Consider the following 19,214-nt stretch of genomic DNA (forward strand, 5'->3'; position numbering starts at 1 on the left):
AAACCAAGCCTTATCTAGTATATAAAAGGACTGTTTTGTAGTAAATTGTGTGATCTCTTCATACTTAAAACAGCACTTCAACAACAATGCGTTTATTTTATTTTATTATTTTATTTTATTTATTTTATTTATTTTATTTTTAATTATTATTATTATTTTTTTGCGTTTAAGATACTTAGACCTGGGATCCCTGGGTGGCGCAGCGGTTTAGTGCCTGCCTTTGGCCCAGGGCGTGATCCTGGAGACCCAGGATCGAATCCCATGTCAGGCTCCTGGTGCATGGAGCCTGCTTCTCCCTCTGCCTATGTCTCTGCCCCTCTCTCTCTCTCTCTCTCTCTCTCTCTCTCTGTGTGTGTGACTATCATAAATAAATAAAAATTAAAAAAATAATAAATTTAAAAGACTACACTGGGCATCAATGTTTGAGCTCTTTGTTTAAAAAAATCAGAGTGACTCTGCCAGGAAGGAATTACCTTCCAGCCTCTTCCATGGCATTTTTGGCATCTTTGGGCAAAGGAAAGGACATGAACAAGCAGGCCAATAAGGCATTTGGGATTGTTTAGTTGTATGTCTCTGCGGTGTCAGAATTTTTTTTTTTTAAGTAAAATTACATCTAGCTCTGGTTTGTAGAACAAATGTATGTTTTATATGCAAAAACTTCTCTTAAATGAGAGGCATGGGTAACGAATTCAAGGTTGAGAGGCTTAGCATTGGTGGTCTGGCGGCCGTAGGTTCAGAGGCACAGGAGCCCAGGTGGTCTGGAATCACGCAGGTTGGCTGGAGAGGGAAGGGGCCCAGGCTTCATCCTGAGGTAGGAGGGAGCCAGAAGGTTTTCCAGCTGTAGCTGACATGTTTGATGCTTTGGAAAATTGGGTGGAAACAACATCTACCATAGGATTAGCTAAAGAGTGAGAGTCAAGGTAGGGATACCAGCAGGGATCAACGGTTGCTATAATTTGAAAAAGACAAGGAAAGCTGGACATGAGGTAGTGATGGAAGACAGGATGAATCTGCAGCCTGTTGCAGAAGACAAATTGAGGGAATTAGGTGACTCATTGGTGATGGAGGATAAGGGAAGGAGTCTGCAAGAGTAGATTCTTAACTTTTGTGGCTGAACACCTACAGGAAGAAAACATTCCTATTTATTTATACTAGAATAAAGCTAGTCCTTATCCGAATAAATGAAATGCACTCTATTTTCTATTGTTTCCTAAAAAAAAAAATATTGCTGGTTCAGATTCACTAGGTTGATTTTTATAGCTCACTAGAGGTGTTTATTTTTTTATTTTATTTTTTTTTAATTTATGATAGTCACAGAGAGAGAGAGAGAGGCAGAGACACAGGCAGAGGGAGAAGCAGGCTCCATGTACCGGGAGCCTGATGTGGGATTCGATCCCGGGTCTCCAGGATCGCGCCCTGGGCCAAAGGCAGGCGCCAAACCGCTGCGCCACCCAGGGATCCTTTTTTTTTTTTTTTATTTATGATAGTCACAGAGAGAGAGAGAGAGGCAGAGACACAGGCAGAGGGAGAAGCAGGCTCCATGTACCGGGAGCCTGATTCACTAGAGGTGTTTAAAGATGCAGGCTTACACCTGAACTCTAGTATCTAGCCTGGGTGACTGGGTTCTGTGTGCAGTAGGCAGGGTGGGGGTGGTGGATCCAGTGTTAAGATGCGAGAAGCAGTTAAAATCCAGCAAAGCATCTGCAAATTATCTGTTGACCATGTTAGGATTCCTTTTAAGGGCTCCTTGGAGTAGAAGACCTCCAGCTTTAAAAAAGGAAGGACAATAAAAGAGGAAGAAGGGAAAGTAAAAATGAGGGGAGGAGGAAGGAAGGAGAGAAAACGTGGAAAACCATGAGGTTAGAGCACAGAGGCCAAGTTCTGGTGGGCACGCTCCCCCCCACACCCTACAGGACACGCTCTCTCTAGGCCACCTTCCACGTTGCTGCTGCAGAGCAGGGTGTGAGTTCATTTCTGGATGAGATGGAACGAGCACATGTGACCCCTATCTCTCCTGTTAAGTACAGCTGTAAGCCTGGGACAAACAAATTGAGTAACAACTCGAGGACTCTGAAGAGTAAATGGTAGGTGGGGGGAAGAAGTCGGGATTGTGAAATGGCATTGAACTGATGGTTCTTTTAACATTTTTCTTTTATTCTGTGGTCTGGATTCCAATTAGCCTGAAACCCAGGAGTCGGTCTTGGTGTGGACAGAGAGCATTCCAGGAGAAGCCTTCTGCTTTTGGCTTGAGCCAGAGGAAAAAGGACTCCGAACACTCAGTGTCAAAATGCTGCCCATGTTTCTTATTCATTTCTGTGTTATGTTGCACCTCAGGCCCTAGGTAATGCCAGAGTGACAACAGCCATGGTAACATGTGGACAGTCGAGCACCAGGGTTGGGGGGGTGGGGGAGCATAGCACCTAAAACTTGGAGGGACATATAAACTTTTCCTCCAATGGAACTGTGGTCACATGAGGTTCAGGTGAACACTGTTGTTTTTTTCCCCTTGGTTCTCCCATAGCTTGGTTCCAGGTATGGACACAGTCACAGAAAATAAGTGGCAGGGTAGGGTATATGATGACTCAGCAGTCCAGCTGAAGGACTAAGATGGAGAGCCCCAGGGAACCTAAAAGTATCAAGGAGATAATGAAGGAGAGGCTCAGGAAAGGTACCTGGAGACTTTCTCTTGTGAAGCCCTGGGTTCACACAAACTGTACACGCATGACTCAGACCCTAGATGGCATACTAGTGAATCTGAGGATGAAATAATAAGGTAAGTCATGTCCAAGTCTCAAAGTGGATGGGACAAATGCAGGACCAATCCAAAAAGCACAGTAAGAACTTTGAAAAAGGAACTGGCATTAGAACCAGAGCCTGTGAAAGGCAGGTCAGAACTTGTGGCATGAGTTGAACCAGGTTAATTGCCTGCTTAGACAAAAAAAAAAAGTCAACATTTTCTGTTATATTTAAACAAAACCCAGAGTCTTAAAATTTTCAAAGTGTCCAGGAAATACACCAAAATTACTTGGCAGAAAGTAAACTAGGAAAATCTCAACTTGCATGGGAAAAGATAAATCAACAGACCCCAGTGCCAAGGCAATATAGATATTAAATTTTTCAAATACTTTAGCCATTCTAAAAATGCATCAGGAAGAAAGGGTGACACTTAGAAAGTCTAAGCAAAGAGAGATACTGAAGATATAAAGAAGAACCAAATTGAAAGTGTAGGAATGGAAAATATAATAACCAAAATAAAAGGCTCACTAGATGGGCTCTGTGACCGATTAGAAATGATAAACCTGACTTCAGATGCACCAATAATTAACTGTAACTGACTTAATCTCAGCAATTAAAAGGCAGAGAAAATCAAAATGAAAACATAGGACCCAACTAAATGCTGCCTACAAAAAAACCCACTTTAATTATAATGCTATAGGTAGTTTTAAAGCAACAGGATACAGAAATAAATACCCTGCAAACGTTAATCAAAAGAAGGCCATGATAACATTAGAGAAAGTAGACTATGAAATTTAAAAAATCAGCAAGGGACAAAGAAAGATATTATAATGATGAAAGGGTTATTAGTTCACTCAGAAATGAAAAACCTATAGAGCTTCAAAATACATAAAGCAGAAACTTAAATAAGAAATGGAAAATCATCAGTTATAGTTGGAGACTTCAACACTTCTTTCTTTGGTAATCCATCGGACTGGTAGACTGAAAATCAGCAAAGCTGTGGAGGAACTAAACAGCTCCCCTAGCCAACCAGCTCTAATTGAGATTCTTAGCACACTCTACCAACCACAGCAGAGTATCCACACTCTTCAAGTGTGCATAAAATTCACCAAGACAGACTGCATCCTGGGTCATAAGACAGACCATAGCAAATTTAAAAGAAAACCATATGATAGGTTTTCTGACCATAATGGAATAAAGCTATAAATAACCAAGATAACAGGAATATTTCCATATGCCTAGTAATTAAACATCATTCTTTTAAGTAATCCATGTATTGAAGAGAACTTCTCAATGGAAATGGGAAAGTATTTCGAAACAAGTTGGAAATGCAAAATAATCACAAATTGTGAGATGCAACTGAAGTAATGCATGGCGAGAAACTTCTAGGATTATATGCTTATATTAGAAAAAATAATAATAATACAAACATTCACTGTAGAAAACCAGAATAAGAAAAACCGGAGCAAGTAGAAGAAATAATAGAGTAGAAATTAGTGAAATTGAAGACAGAAAAATAATAAGGAAAAAAAATCAGTGAAACAGAAAGATAAATTTTTGAAAGAAAAATGGCCAGCAATAATGATGGAAGAAAAAAAAAACACTATTTGCCAACATCTGGAATGAAGAGAGGAGGATATCATGGTAGACCCCACAGACATTAAATGAGTAATAGAATACTAAAAACTATTCTAAGCACATAAAATTGAAACCTTAGATGAAAAGGACCAATTCCTTAAATTGCTCATGAAAGATGAAATGGATAACCTGATTAGCCTATTTTAACTATTCTTAATAGTGTCTACTGAAGAAATTTAATTTGCGGTTACCAGTCTTCTTAAAAAGGAATCTCCAGGCCCAAGTAGTTTCCTGGTGAATATGAACATTTAAAGACAAAATAAAACCAATTTTTATACAATCTCTTTCAGAAAGTAGAAGCAGAGGGAATGCTTCCCAAAATGCTTCATTTGATAAGGCCAGAATTACAATGATATGAGATGAGACAAAGATAGGGTACTACAGACCAGTATCTTTGATGAACCAAGAAGCAAAAATCCTTAGCAAATATTAGTAAAATGCAGCAATATATAAAAAGAATGATGCACCATGGCCAAGAGGGGAATACAAGCCTAGTTCAAATATCTGAATATCTGTGTAACCTGCCACATTAACAGTATGAAGAGAAACCACATGATAACATTAGTCGAAATAGAGAAAGCATTTGACAAATTCAGCATGCAGTTATTAAAGTTTTTAGCAAACTAGAAATTGGAGGGAACTTCTTTACCTTAACGAAGGGCAATGTAAAAAACCCTACAGTTAATATCATAACTGTGAAAGACTGTTTTCCCTGTTATTGAGAACAAGCAAGGGTGTCCACTTTTACCACTTCTGTTGAACATTACACTGAAAATCATAACCATTGCAGTCAGGTGAGGGAGGAAAAGGAGAATATAGATTGGGAAGGAAGAAATGAAATTCTTCTTAGTCACAGACAGCAGAATTGTCTAAGTAGAAAGTCTCCAAAATCTACAAAAACAAAACCTCAAATCTCCTAGAATTAATACATTTAACAAAGTTATAGGATACCAGGTCATCACACAAAAATCGATTTTATTTGTTTGTTAGTGATAAACAGTTGAGAATAAAAAAGTTTTTAACGTATAATTTCTAATAGCTCCAAGAACTGTGAAAGACTTAAAATTTAGCAAAAAGTCACATACAGAATCTATAAATTACAAGGTGCTGATGAAAGCAATCAGATGATTTAAATTAACAAACATGATGGCTCATGGATTAGAAGAATCAGCATAGCAAAGATATCAGTTCTCAGTTTATCTATAGATTTAATGTATTTCTTATAATACTTCCAGTAATGGGATCCCTGGGTGGTGCAGTGGTTTGGCGCCTGCCTTTGGCCCGGGGCGCGATCCTGGAGACCCGGGATCGAATCCCACGTCGGGCTCCCGGTGCATGGAGCCTGCTTCTCCCTCTGCCTGTGTCTCTGCCTCTCTCTCTCTCTCTGTGACTATAATAAATAAATTAAAATTAAAAAAATACTTCCAGTAACATTTTTGGTAATTTAGACAAGCTGTTTCTAAAATTTATATGGGAAGGCCACGGAATAGGAATAGCCAGAAGAATTTTGAAAAAGAGTAAAAATTATAGGAATCATACTACCTATTATAAATAAGACTTACTCTAAAACTATGGTAACCAAGATAGTGTGGTATTGGAAAAAGGGACAGACAGATGAATGAAATAGAGTCCAGGAATGGACCCATGCAAACAGAGCCAGTTGATTTTTTTTTCCAATTTTCAAAAGCAATTACATAAAAACACAACAATCTCTTCAAAAGGTGTTAGATCAAGTGAATATCTGTACGGAAAAAAAAAAATGAATCTCGGCCTAAACTTCACAATTTACACAAAGATTATCAATCACATATCTAAATAAGTAAAACTACAAAACTTTTAGGGAAAAATACAGGAGAACATTTTTATGACTTGGCACGAGGCAGAGGGTCTGCTTTGTGTCTTTTATATTCTTTCAGAGTATGCTTGGCTTCAGTAGATAATGGATCCACTTCATGGAGGTAGTTGATATGACATTCATTGAACACTTAACTCTGAGTCAGGCATTGTTCTAACTCAATCCCTGCAACGCCCCTGTAAAATAGATACTACAATATTACTGTCTCACTTTTGAGAGGAGGAAACTGAAGCACAGATATTCCTAGGGATACCTAGAGTAAATTCCACCAGAGACAGAAGGACCAATGCTCTGGGCAGTCTGTTTTCAGACCCTGGCTGTTAGCTACCACTCTGTTCTGACATCCTCATCTTTCTGATCCTTTTTGAAAATGCAGATCACTGGTTTTCATGGCTTCTGTGACCCAGGCCATCTACCTTTTCTCTCTGTGTGAGTTTCATTCACTGGCCCACATTTAGGTTGGGTGGGTTTTTGAGGTTGAACTGGTGCAATATTAACCCACTTGAATCTATTTAGCGCCCTCTTGTGTCTGCAGTGGATTTGACAGGAAACAGTGCTTCCGCATTAGGGTCAGGAGACAAAAAAAAAAAAAAATCTAGTGGGAAAGCTTTTGATGATCAAAATAGGACAAATTAGTGTGATCAGAAACTTGAATTCCATTAGACATGAGCTTTCTGGGAGAGTTATAGCCAGTGTGATTTTTTTAATAAGAATACAATCCTGGAGGGAAGCTGGTCACAGAAAGCTTACAGAAATTCCAGTTGGTTTTTAAATCTCACTTTGCAGACTTCTTTTGCAGCAGGGACTTGGATTTTGGGGCTTCCTTCTTCCCAGGGAAGTTAGGTGAAGACCTCCATTCCCAGCTTTTCAGCCTTAGAAGCAAGGTCCTCCCAAGGGATGTGTCTTCCTAAAGGCTGAAGAGTAGGAGGCCTCCCTCATGTGTTAAGCTAATTTAGAAGAAAGTGTTAAAATCTGCCGCTGGATTTGCTTCTTCAACAGTAAACCTAGAATGGGAAAAGGACAGTGGGGCACACTCCTCTTCCCTGGAGGTTTGCCTCTTTGTTTTGGGTGGGAGTGGATGGAGGAAAGGCTGGGGGAAAGGGGAAAACAGGGGTGGTATGTGCTGAATTCTCAGAGCTATTCCCTGAAATGGGGAGGGGGTGTATCTTTCTGAAGGAGGGAGGAGCACATGGAGAGGGATAGGCTAGAAAAAAAGTTCTGAAAACCAAGAAAAACCCCTAACACTTTGTTATATAGTCTTATTTTGTTCCCTTTTTGTATATTTATTTACTTTTCTATTATAGACATAATCAATGCCCCTAATGGAGAAAGACAAGAACAAAAGGGGGGAAAAAAAAACACATCCAAAGAATAGATATCCAGTCGTAAGCTTTGTATTTCATGTGGTTTTCTTCCCTTTGATGCATGAAGATTTGGGTGTTCCATTGCATAATGTCATGTTTATAATTTTCTACTTTTTAATTATTTTATCAGAAACATTTTATGAGTTGGGACATAACCTATGTAGTCATTTACCAAAGCTGAGTTCTAGAATTATGATAGATATTTAGGTCCTGGTTAATTTTAATATTACAGGTGACACTTCAGTGACTATTTGCTGCTGCTTCCCCCCCCCCCCCCCCCCCCCCGCCTTTAACTTGGGGTTATTTCCTTAGAACAGATCCCTGAAATCACCAGTGAAATCACAGTGAAGAGCTCAGAGAGGAGTTTCAGGCTCCCGTACTGACATAAAGGAGCCTGCCTGCCCTGACTGCAGGTGGGCTCCATCCCTTGTTATCAGTGGGGTTTTTAGAGTACATTCCTATACTTTTCAGAGCCTTGTTTTCATTTTTTTTCCTTCTGTCAAATGGGGGTAACAATATCCACTTCAGAGAGCTATTGTATTAATAATGCATATAAAATACCCTCTCAGAGCATGACATACAGTGGTCATTAAATAAATGTAAACAACTTAAAACACTTAAAGGCACTAAGGTAGCCTTCTTACAGCATTTGTGTCAGTTTGCCTTGCCACTTGTAATGTGTGAAGTTACTTGTTTAACTCTCTAGTATTTGATACCTAATTATTTCTTTTTTAAAAAATCCTTTTACTGGTTTCACTGAAAATGCTACCTCACTATTGTTTTAATTTCTTTATTATAGTGATGATGGACAAATTTGTGTGTTATCATAAACAAGCTTGTCATCTCTCTTATGAAATGCTTTTATTTTTTCTCTTGGTATTTAGTATTTTCTTATCACTTTATGAATTATTTATACAATAAATTATCTAAACCTTTATCATATTTGCTGTTGTATATCCATTTATTATGTCTTTACATTAAACTTGAATTTTTTTGTATACAAGTTACACCTTTCTTATGAAAATGAGAAAGTGGTTGTAATTGTGATCTCTTCATTGTAAATTCTGTAGATGAATTTTTAGCCAGGTCTATATTTCTTGCAAACATGATGATATTATGTGTTCCTTTCCAACCATCCTACCTTTCATTAATTCTCATGTCTTTTAAATTTGCCTGAAATTCTGTAACAGCGCTAAATAATCATGGGGATTAGTGGACATCATCTTTTAGTTCTGATTTATATCTCCAGTGCTTCATTATTAAATAGAATATAAATATGTTATTTTCAAAAATACAGTGTTTGTTGTGTCAAGAATATATTTTTTAAAATTTTGAGTTTTTTGCATATTTAAGAGCATCATTTTTCTCAACGATTATGTGGTTTTGTTTCATCTTTTTTGGCTAGAATAATACGTATTTTTTAACATCACAGATATATTTCTATTCTTGGAATTAGTGTATACTCACTATTTTGTGTTTTACTGTTTTCATTCAACACCATTTTTCTATGACCTATGTCATAGAAACACGTGTTTGTGTGAGTGCACATGTATAATAAATAAAAGAATGGAAGATTGATCCATATATGAAGAATGATTATCCTTAAGTTATGGAATTATGAGTTATTTTCACTCTTCTGTATTTTCCAATTTTCTACAATGAGATATCCTACTGTGGCCAGGAAAAAAGTGTTGCCTAAAAATATCAGTCCTGTGCCAATTAATTATGGGTGAGAGAAGATTTAGGAGGTCACACATGATTTAAGGAAGCCTATTTATGTGGTATATGTAACTTCTGTTCATTAGCTAGAATCTAAATGGTTTTTTATAATACAGGAACTGAAAAATTAGAATTAATCTTTTATTAAATAATAGTGAAAGGGAATATAAGGGAAGGGAGAAGAAATGTGTGGGAAATATCAGAAAGGGAGACAGAACATAAAGACTCCTAACTCTGGGAAACGAACTAGGGGTGGTGGAAGGGGAGGAGGGCAGGGGGTGCGGGTGAATGGGTGACGGGCACTGAGGGGGCACTTGACAGGATGAGCACTGGGTGTTATTCTATATGTTGGCAAATTGAACACCAATAAAAAATAAATTTATTTTAAAAAAAGGTAGTAACATGACTGTATTTTCTTTTTGGTGAATGAAGATAATATGTAGTGACTGTCTTTTCCCTAGCTAGGAATCTGGGACTTGGTTTCTGACAGATGATTTTTTTCATGCTTTCTGACTTTTTTTTTTTTTAATCTGAAGTCTTTTAAAGGAGTTACAAATAATAAAACAATTTATATCTTATCTAAGGGATCAAAAATGTATGAGCCCAGGTGGTTCCATAGCATCTGAGACCTGCCAGGTTGTTTTTAAAAACCCGATTTTTCCTCTTGGTCCCAGTAGGAGGTCACAATCCAGACACCGTCCGAGGGATATTGTTGCCCCGTCTGGGACTGCACACAGATATAGAAACATAAAAACATGCACTTATACATCAAGACACACAGAAACAACAATCACTGGATTTTGGTACCTTAATTGCATCTTCCAGACACCAGGAATAGCCCTTGCTTCCTCTGCCATGGTTAACACTTTCTCTCTGAGATGAGATTTAACTAATTTCAGAGCTCAGGAAAACTTTTCAAATTTGGTTTGTGACACATGGTGTACTTAAAGTATGAAAATCTCAACTGACACGATCACTGAAGATTACATATACATATAAAACCATAACGTCTCCTCCTTTTTCTCCTCTCTTCTGTAGCTTTGGGCCAGATTATGTTGTATGTGGATGGGATGAACGGAGTAATAAACCACAATGAAACGATTCAGTGGCTGTACACTCTCATTGGGTCAAAGGTAAGAGAAGGTTTTAGTTGAACATTTTATTCAGTTTGCATGTCATATACCTTTCTTTTTATTCTCCTCTCTGAGAAAGGAGAAATTCTATTCAGCTTGGTTTCAAGCCCTGTAATAGTACAAATGAGGACTACTGTTTTATGGATTCAAAAATACACTCAAATTGCAAAAAGCTTTTAAATTTCTAATGCATTTTATATTTCCTCGTTTTAAGCTTTGATCCTTCCAGCACCTCTGGTTTTTAATAATTAAAAGATTGTACCATAGACAGTATCAATCTTAACTGCTCTACTTTGTCTTCATATGTGCTCAGTTATTTAAGGACATATTTATGTGTTGTACATATGTATATGCTTATTCCTGTATGTGGTTAAAGGAATTTGAGACCACCTTTCAACTCTACCATCAGTTATAAAAGTAACTAACATTTAGTAATGATTCACCAGACACCATTGTAGGTGCTTTACAAGCATTACCTTCTTTGATCCATATAAGACCGTGATAGGATAAGTAACATTACCCCATTTAGTAGTTGAGAAAGTAGTGCTTAGTTATGAGAATCCTCTGACTTCCCCCATGGATCTTGGCACATGGTGACTCTATCTAGGCATGGTGTGGCGTGCTCCACTAAGGAAACAGACCTACCTGCCACTTGATGTGTATCAGCAGCTGGGAAAGGCTCTGGTGTGGTTTTCTCTGGGTTCTCAGGTGGGGCCATGGGAGACCCGGGTGGAGGGGGGGATTGAGGATGAGTAAGAAGGGATCCTGTCCTGAGCAGGGGCAAATGAACCAAGGCTGGAGTGTGGCCAGCTTTTGGGATGAGGGTGGGGTGGGGCATCATGGAGGGGATCTAAGCGGCTGTAGTGGGGGCAACAGGGTCAGGCAGAGTGGTGTCTGCAGGCCTGGCTGGGGGACCTGAACATGACCTACACAGATCACAGAATCACCACAGCGTTCTCAGGTGGTCCCTGGAGAGCATGTAGTTCACACAAACTTTTCCCCACCCCCATACTTGCTTCCATACCTAGTTTGGCAAACCTGTCAAGGCTGGTGTCCCCTCGCATTGAGCTCACTGTGGTGAGGCCCATCCCTTGGCCTGATGTCTGCCATTACCTGCTTCCCAAAGACTCTGCTGTGCTTCAAGAGGGCTCAGCCCTGATTTGACTGTGTGGAGAACAGATCCCATTTGAGTTTCATTATCCTTTCAGATTTCCAGAGTCCCAGTGATGGTGCCCTTGTGTCGTGGGGAGACCCTTTTCTCTGTGAGGGGGATGGATATGCAGGATTCCTTGGGTCCCAGACCCATGCTTGACCCTTATATCGCCTTCGCAATTTTGCTTCTTCTCACATTACTGATGATAGACCGCCCCCCCGTTTCATACTAGAAATAGAAACAGCTTTTCTCAGAAGACTGACAATCTTTCCTTCTCTCTCTCTCTCTCTCACCCTCCCTCCCTCTCTCATATTTGGCTTTGTTTCCTGTGGAAAATGGAAATGACTCTATTTACAAACTGCTGTGGGTGACCTTCGATGCTGAATGAAATGCTGGCTTTGCCAGGTTGAATTAGCCAGGCTGAGGGAAGATTGGTATCTCATATCCTGTTTCAGTGTTTTCTGTGTTTTCCTTATGCTGGGAGCCCTCCTCAACCTTCGTTCATTTGGATGCTGCTCCCTTCCCAAGGCTCCCTGGATTGTCTCAAGGGCTTCATGATGTAGGGAGATGCGCAGAGATTCTGCAGTAGAAATGGACTTTTGGTACATTTCGGAGATGAATAAAATCTTTGGGGGTGCCTGAGTGGCTCAGTCGGTTAAGCATCTGACTCTTGATTTTGGCTCAGGTCATGATCTCAGGGTCATGAGGCTGAGCCCTTCATTGGGCTCCACACTGGGCATGGAGTCTGCTTATATTCTTTTTCCCCTCCTCCCTTCCCCACCTCAAAAAAATAATCTTTGTACCATTATTATAGCCATGATAAAACACCAATAGCCAGCCCTATTTTTCTTAAATAAAACCTGACATACTTACAGTAGGAAAAGTGACAGTCTTTTATCTCATCAGCAGGAAAAGCAGAGTGTGAGGGCAAATTCTAGGTGGTGAGACAGGAGGAAAGAAGGGAGGAAACAAAGGGAAAGGCAAGAAGAAAGGAGGAGATGGAGAAAAGTGAGAGGAGAGACCCCAGGGGAAGAAAATAAAAAGAGAAGAGAGAAAGGAAACAGGATCAACAGAGATCATTTCTCTGCTTAGTCAATGGGAGGAGAGCTCAGAGTCTCCTGGGTTGCAGTATCATCCTGCTGATGTTTCTTAGAAATCATTCTTTTAAGGAAAGCAATTGAAAGGGAACCTTATTGCATTTCTAAATAGCATGGAGAAATCATAAAATTAAAGCATTGAAGAATGAGTTTATAGGAATTATGCACCCTCAGCACACACATGCCCGTGACCCTGGGCATCTCTCCCCAGGGCTTTGTCTGAGGTGGGGTGTTCTCCTCCTTCCCAGCTGTGGATCAGTGCTGGTTTGCTTCTCCATCTTTCATTTCCCAAAGGAGACTCCATAATAGTCTCCAGCTCCTGTGTTCAACGCTGAGCCAGTCACTATGAGAGCTAGAAAATAGAGCCAATGGTCGGCCTGAGCCTTGGAGCCTACAGTGTTGTGAAGAAGGATGACTATGGGTGACACCATAGCCCATGTCCCTTCACTCACTCTATTGTCAGATAAAGGTCCCGCTTTGTTCTACAGGGTGTACTTGGCTCCAGGCTAGTGGTTGAAAGTCAACAGTGGCAGCAGCCACCAAACAGATTTTTGGTATCGTTCTAATGAGATCACCTCTTCTTGCAAAACCAGTAACAGTGGCCCCTGACATTGCCCCCCTCATTCCCGTGTTTGGATAGTGAGGAATCTACAAGAAGCATAGCTGCCCCGACCTGAAACCCTTAGGTTTTGAGAAGGAAGCCACTATCCCCTCCTTATGTGTAGGTTTTCCCAGTTCAAATTAAGAAATCAGGAAAGCCAGAGGTCCTAGGGCTTTCTTTTGACTAAGAGTCTGATTTCTCAGAACCTAAAAGATTTACCTTAAGATCCTGCTCTTTTTGCCTTAAACAGGCACAGAGTTGATAAATGAAATCTTGGGTTAAAGAAACCTTCCTTGTCATTCTGTTTTCATAATTCTTCATTTTCCTCCCATGAAAGGCAACAAGATGTGATTTTGCAGCCTGCCAGAGGGTCATTATGCAATGCATATTTGCAGATATTTGAGACTCCTAGCCAGAGGAGAAAATGATGCATTTGCAGCCAAATAATCACTTTTTTAAAGAAAGAAAAAGTGTTTTCAATAAAGTGTTTCACTTTATTTACAAAAGCCAGTCTTTAAACTCCCCAGTCAGAGGTGAGAAGCAGATGCCCATCCCATGACTTCTCACACAGTGTGGAGGGTTTTTTCCCTCTGGAAGTCTAATTAATTGGGGCAAAATGATTCAGCTTGTACAGCCTGGCCTGTCGTCACTCTAACACAGTCTGTCTCTCTGTATGAATCCCCTTCTGGCCCACTGAGGAGGCCCCAGGGTCCCCCACCTCCTTGTGGGTTCTCCAGGGATGCTTCCAGATGTGGTCATGGAATCTGCACTCTCTGGATTTCTGTCCACCTTGGCTCACCCTGCTGTCTCTCATTTTCTGTCAGCCCTGTGGAATCTAATTTTTTCCGGCTATGCCCCAGGTTGCTGATCACGGATCTCTAGACTTCTTTTGGGCCTGAGTGGGGATAGATATGCTTGCACAGTATCAAAACTGTGAGGTGGTGACACCTGGTCACAAGTTGCAGTAGAAACAGAGTAATGAAAATATGGGGACATTCTGAGGAAAAGCCTCCTTGGTTTGGGTTTCTGGATATGGGTAAATAAAAGCAGTAATCTGATATCAGAAAGGGAGACAGAACATAAAGACTCCTAACTCTGGGAAACGAACTAGGGGTTGTGGAAGGGGAGGAGGGCGTGGGGTGGGGGTGAATGGGTGACGGGCACTGAGGGGGGCACTTGACTGGATGAGCACTGGGTGTTATTCTGTATGTTGGCAAATTGAACACCAATAAAAAAATAAATTTATTATAAAAAAATAAAATAAAATAAAATAAAATAAAATAAAATAAAATAAAATAAAAGCAGTAATCAAAGATAGGGTCGCAGTTTTGAATCAGGGTAGCCAGGACTATGGTATGGCTCCTGGCAGGAATAGAAAAGTTGGATATTGGGATTTATTGGCAGGAATACTTTGACATATTGGTTTTGAGGTGAAGGTAGTGTCCACAAGAAGGGTTAAGCCAGTGTCTCCATGATGTCAGTTGCTCCAGGAAGAGGAAAGGAGATTCAGTGAGACTTTTGGTCTCAGGTCATAGGCATGTCACTGCTGTGTCACCCATTCAGAAATGCCCCACATGTGAGTGAGTCTGAAGCTCTTTTTGAATTACAGAACATAAAACAATCGTGGTCTTGAAGAGGTGGCAAGGTCTTGTTATCTGACATTCACTAGCTACCTTCTTGACATTTCTAGAGGCAGAGTGAGAGCCATTGTTGGATCCTGGAGTCCGTGGGAAGCCTGCCTGCCTGCCTTCCTTCCTTCCTTCCTTCCTTCCTTCCTTCCTTCCTTCCTTCCTTCCTTCCCCTGCATCCACCTCTCTGACATTAACCAAACACTATGTACTGCTTTTTGGAGCAACACACCCTCATATCCCCCTGGAAGCTCTTTGAGTATTTAAAGGCCGTTAACATGTCATCTTGTCCAAGCCAAGCTTGATGGTTTCCACAGATAGTCCTTGGTGACCTAATTTGCAATTCCTCATCATGCTGGATACAGCATCATTCTTCCACAAATCCCCTTTCAATTCATTAGGCTTCTCAGCAGCAGCTCTGGGTGCTGGCTCAAATCAGACTGATAATGGACTAAACTTCCCAGGAATTTTTTGTTTGTTTTTATTCATCCATATTTGCCAGTTTCTTCCATTTTGCATCTCTGTGATTGATTCACACCTAAATGCAGGACTTTGCATTTGTTCCCACTGATACCAGGTCAGAGTTCTGGACTCAAGATTATTTTGCATTTTGCTTTGTCCATTCATCACATTAACTGTTAATTCTAGTTTTGCTTAACATAAATTTAATAAGCAGATCTTCTCTTTCATTAACCAAAATGTCAACATAGGCAAGGAATGAATAAGCCAGTGAATAAAGCTTGCAGGTTGACACTCATCAGTCATTTTAAGGCCATTTTGTTGCAGTTAGGGGGAAGGCACCCAATTCTGATCATCGAGTCTTGTTTCTTCGTTGAGTTCTAAGGCCAAAAGTCAAGGTTTACTGCATCTGCTGTTAATTGCAGAGCTCTGAGACCAAATACACCTGTGTGATCCTTTGGGCGGACTATTTTTTCATCTATAAGATGGGGCTAATTATCTATAAAATGGGGATGATAATAATGGTGAAGAATATGTAAAACACTAATTATTGTGCCTGGTGTTGTGAGCTAACGTCTCTTCCCACAATTTCTCCAACTTCCTGTTTAAAAAAGGGAGATATGCTCAGCTTGCTAGAACTTGCTCACCTGGAAACTGCTGGTTCCAGGTGTTTCCCTCTTTTCTAAGTGCTTATAAGACTTTCATCCAGGAAGCCTTTGGAGCATATTGCCAGGGATCAATCAAGGATTTAATAAAGTGTGGGATATCAATTTTCTACTTCATCTGTAATCCTTTTTCTGAAAATTGGGACATTAACTTTGCATTGTTTGAGGCGCCTGTATTGTAAATTCTCAGAACAGCAAATATGCTCACCTATTCTTATTAGAATGTGAGGGATTGTATTAATTAACATGTTTAAATGTAAAAACCGAAATTGAATTGCCATGTTGAGAAGTCATTATCTGAATTCCTCTTCTCACTCTAGGGGTTCATCAGATGTACTATTGTTTGAGGTACATAATTTTCCAAGGTTTTTAATCTCTGCATCTTTGGATCTTCACATGAGGAAATTGAGATTGTGTGCCTTCATTAGAATCATTTTACCTTCAATAGGATGCTTGTTGAAATGTTCTTGTGTCTCTGGCTTCTATCCAAGAAGGGGGAGTTTTAGGCTTAAAAATGTTGCCTGTGATTGGCATAAAAATATGCTTTGCATGGTTAAAACTGACTCACTCTCTTTTCCTTTGTTGCTTTTTGGGCAATTTCTGTTGACTTATCAACTTATCTGATTCTTTGCTCAGCTATGTGAGTCTTCCTGATGAGGTTCTGAAATACATTCTTCATCTCTTTTACAATGCTTTTTATTTCTAGCATTTCCATATGATGCTTTCTAGTTTCTCTCCATGGAAAATTTTTCATCTGTTCATGCACATTGTCCACCTTTTCCACCATAATTTTTAACATATTGATCATTGTGATTTATAGAGTTGCAACATTGAGTTAAATCTGTCTGGTTCTATTGATTGCTTAGTTTCTTGATAGGGTTGGGAACTTGGAGTTTTTAAAACTTTCAATTTTTTTTTGTATAAAAAAACTTCTCTGTATAAAACTTTTGAAATACAAAAAAAGTGAAAATCACCTGAAATACTTCTATATAGATTTAAACATTAACTTTGTACATTTTCTTCTAATCTTTGGAATCTTTCTTACATAGTTGACTCTACATTGCATTTTCCTTTGTTATTACCCTAAAGCATATTAAAACCTATGTAATAGTCATAGAAAATTTGATTTCTCATATTAATCAAATTGTTTTGATATGAAGAGCTTTGTTATTAACTTGATGAAAACATATTTAGTGAATGAGGTTGTGTTTGGATATTTTTCCATGTTTATCATTGTTTCATTTTTAAGATTTAAAAAATTCTACGGGGGATCCCTGGATGGCTCAGTGGTTTAGCACCTGCCTTTGGCCCAGGATGCGATCCTGGAGTCCTGGGATCGAGTCCCACATCGGGGCCTAGAGCCTGGAGCATGGAGCCTGCTTCTCCCTCCTCCTTTGTCTCTGCCTCTCTCTCTCTCTCTCACTCTCGCTCTCACTCTCCCTATGTCTATCATAAATAAATAAATAAATATTTAAAAGAAAAAAATAAAAATAAAAAAAATAAAAAATTCTACGAGTTGTAATGGCATGTTCAAGTCATTTGTGTTAGAGAGATGGTGGGTACAAAGGGCTATCACTGTCCTGCTGGTTACTTGGCTACATACAACCAGAAAACTAATTCTCTGTGTGATCTCACGGATACCCCACATGAGGATAATCTCAGTGGAAGAAAAAGAAAAAAGGTGGAAGGGGAGGAGGGCAGGGGGTGGGGGTGAATGGGTGGCAGGCACTGAGGGGGGCACTTGATGGGATGAGCACTGGGTGTTATTCTGTATGTTGGCAAACTGAACACCAATAAAAAATAAATTTATTATTAAAAAAAGAAGAAATAGTTTCACTCATGATTATTTTAGGAAGATGTCAGGGGGAGAGGCCAGAGATTCAAGCCAGATCTTAGAGGAGCCAGTATGCTGAGAGGACCCTATGGTCCAGGATGGGTCTCCAGCCACAGGTCTGGGCATCAGCTTCTTCAATGCACTCTGAGATGATCAGCTTCAGGGAGCTGGTTTGCAGTAGGAACGATAACTCTCTTTACTAATTTACATTGGCAAGATCTCCGTGAACAAGAGAAATAGTGGAGTGGGGGAACTGACACTTTGACCCTTCTGTCCTGTTAGTGCATTTGGCTGAGGACTAGCAGCTGTGTTCTAGTAGCTGAAGAGGCTAGGAATGGGTGGTTCTAATAAGGAAGAAGAGACCCTGGAGGGGCCAGTGTGCTGTTCTTCAGCAAGTGATGCTCTATGAGTGTTGGATGGGCAGGAGAACTGGACAAAGCGTAGGCTTCTGGGAGTCATGGGGGGAGTGGCCCTGCAGGCTCAAGATTGCCTTTGCCAGTGCTGGTAACCCAGTTCCTGTAGCCTTTTTCCACCTGCCAGGGCTCACCTGCCAGCCCTCCTCCACCCACTCTAAGGAGATGTGAGTTAGCTGTCAAACTCTTGCTAATTCACATTTGCCATTCCTCAGGCTTCGTTGTCCTCTGTTATTTTCCAGGGCTGATTATTTACTTAGGAACATTCTTTAACCTTGATTATAGCTCATAAGAATGTATTTGTCTCATTTCCCCAACGTTTAAGTTTTTGCACCAGAGGGAAAGGTGGGGCTCCTCATAGTATAGTAGAAAGAATCAGATCAGAGTTGGTGTTTTCCTTTGACTTTCTTCAGAAAGTAGTTGTGTGCAGCTTTGTGCAGTGGCAGTATCGATCGTAGCCAATGAGGCTTATCCAAGGCGTGATTATTGCTAACTGAAAACAGAAATTAGTTGTGTGACAAGTTAAATAGCCTTCTAGAACATGAGACTTTGTATCTGAGAATGGAGATGTCTGTCAGTAACTGGACAAGTAAGTACCCAACCTTGTTGATTTCCCTCCTTCATTTTGCAAATATTACCAGGGTGTTATTTAAGGCAGTAGTTTAGTGCAGAGTTTTTGGTATTCCTTAGTCAATAACAGAGTGGATCTGTGTTACCTATTATTAACCAACTCCTCATAATTACATTGAATATCCTGAGGAAAAGGTAGCAAAATGGGTATTTTCTGGCCTTGCCCACTTTTATCCATTGTTCTTTAAAGAAACGTCCTGCTAAGCCCCAGAACTTTTTTTTAAAGATTTTATTTTTACTTATTCATGAGAGACACACAGAGGCAGAGGCATAGGCATAGGGAGAAGCA

The 19,214-nt window shown here is 39.9% G+C and overlaps 1 protein-coding gene across 12 annotated transcripts in view; it reads left to right on the top strand.

Moving 5' to 3' along the window:
• Positions 1–19,214, top strand: part of FHOD3 (formin homology 2 domain containing 3) — a 462,694-nt gene that overhangs the window by 262,962 nt on the left and 180,518 nt on the right. For all 12 annotated transcript variants that reach the window (XM_041743118.1, XM_041743137.1, XM_041743156.1 and 9 more), the window contains one exon: positions 10,351–10,445. In XM_041743118.1, coding sequence (XP_041599052.1) covers positions 10,351–10,445 — 95 coding nt within the window. The remainder of the gene's footprint in view (positions 1–10,350; positions 10,446–19,214) is intronic.

Source organism: Vulpes lagopus, chromosome 1 (assembly GCF_018345385.1).
Source record: "Vulpes lagopus strain Blue_001 chromosome 1, ASM1834538v1, whole genome shotgun sequence".
Lineage (NCBI taxonomy): Eukaryota > Metazoa > Chordata > Mammalia > Carnivora > Canidae > Vulpes > Vulpes lagopus.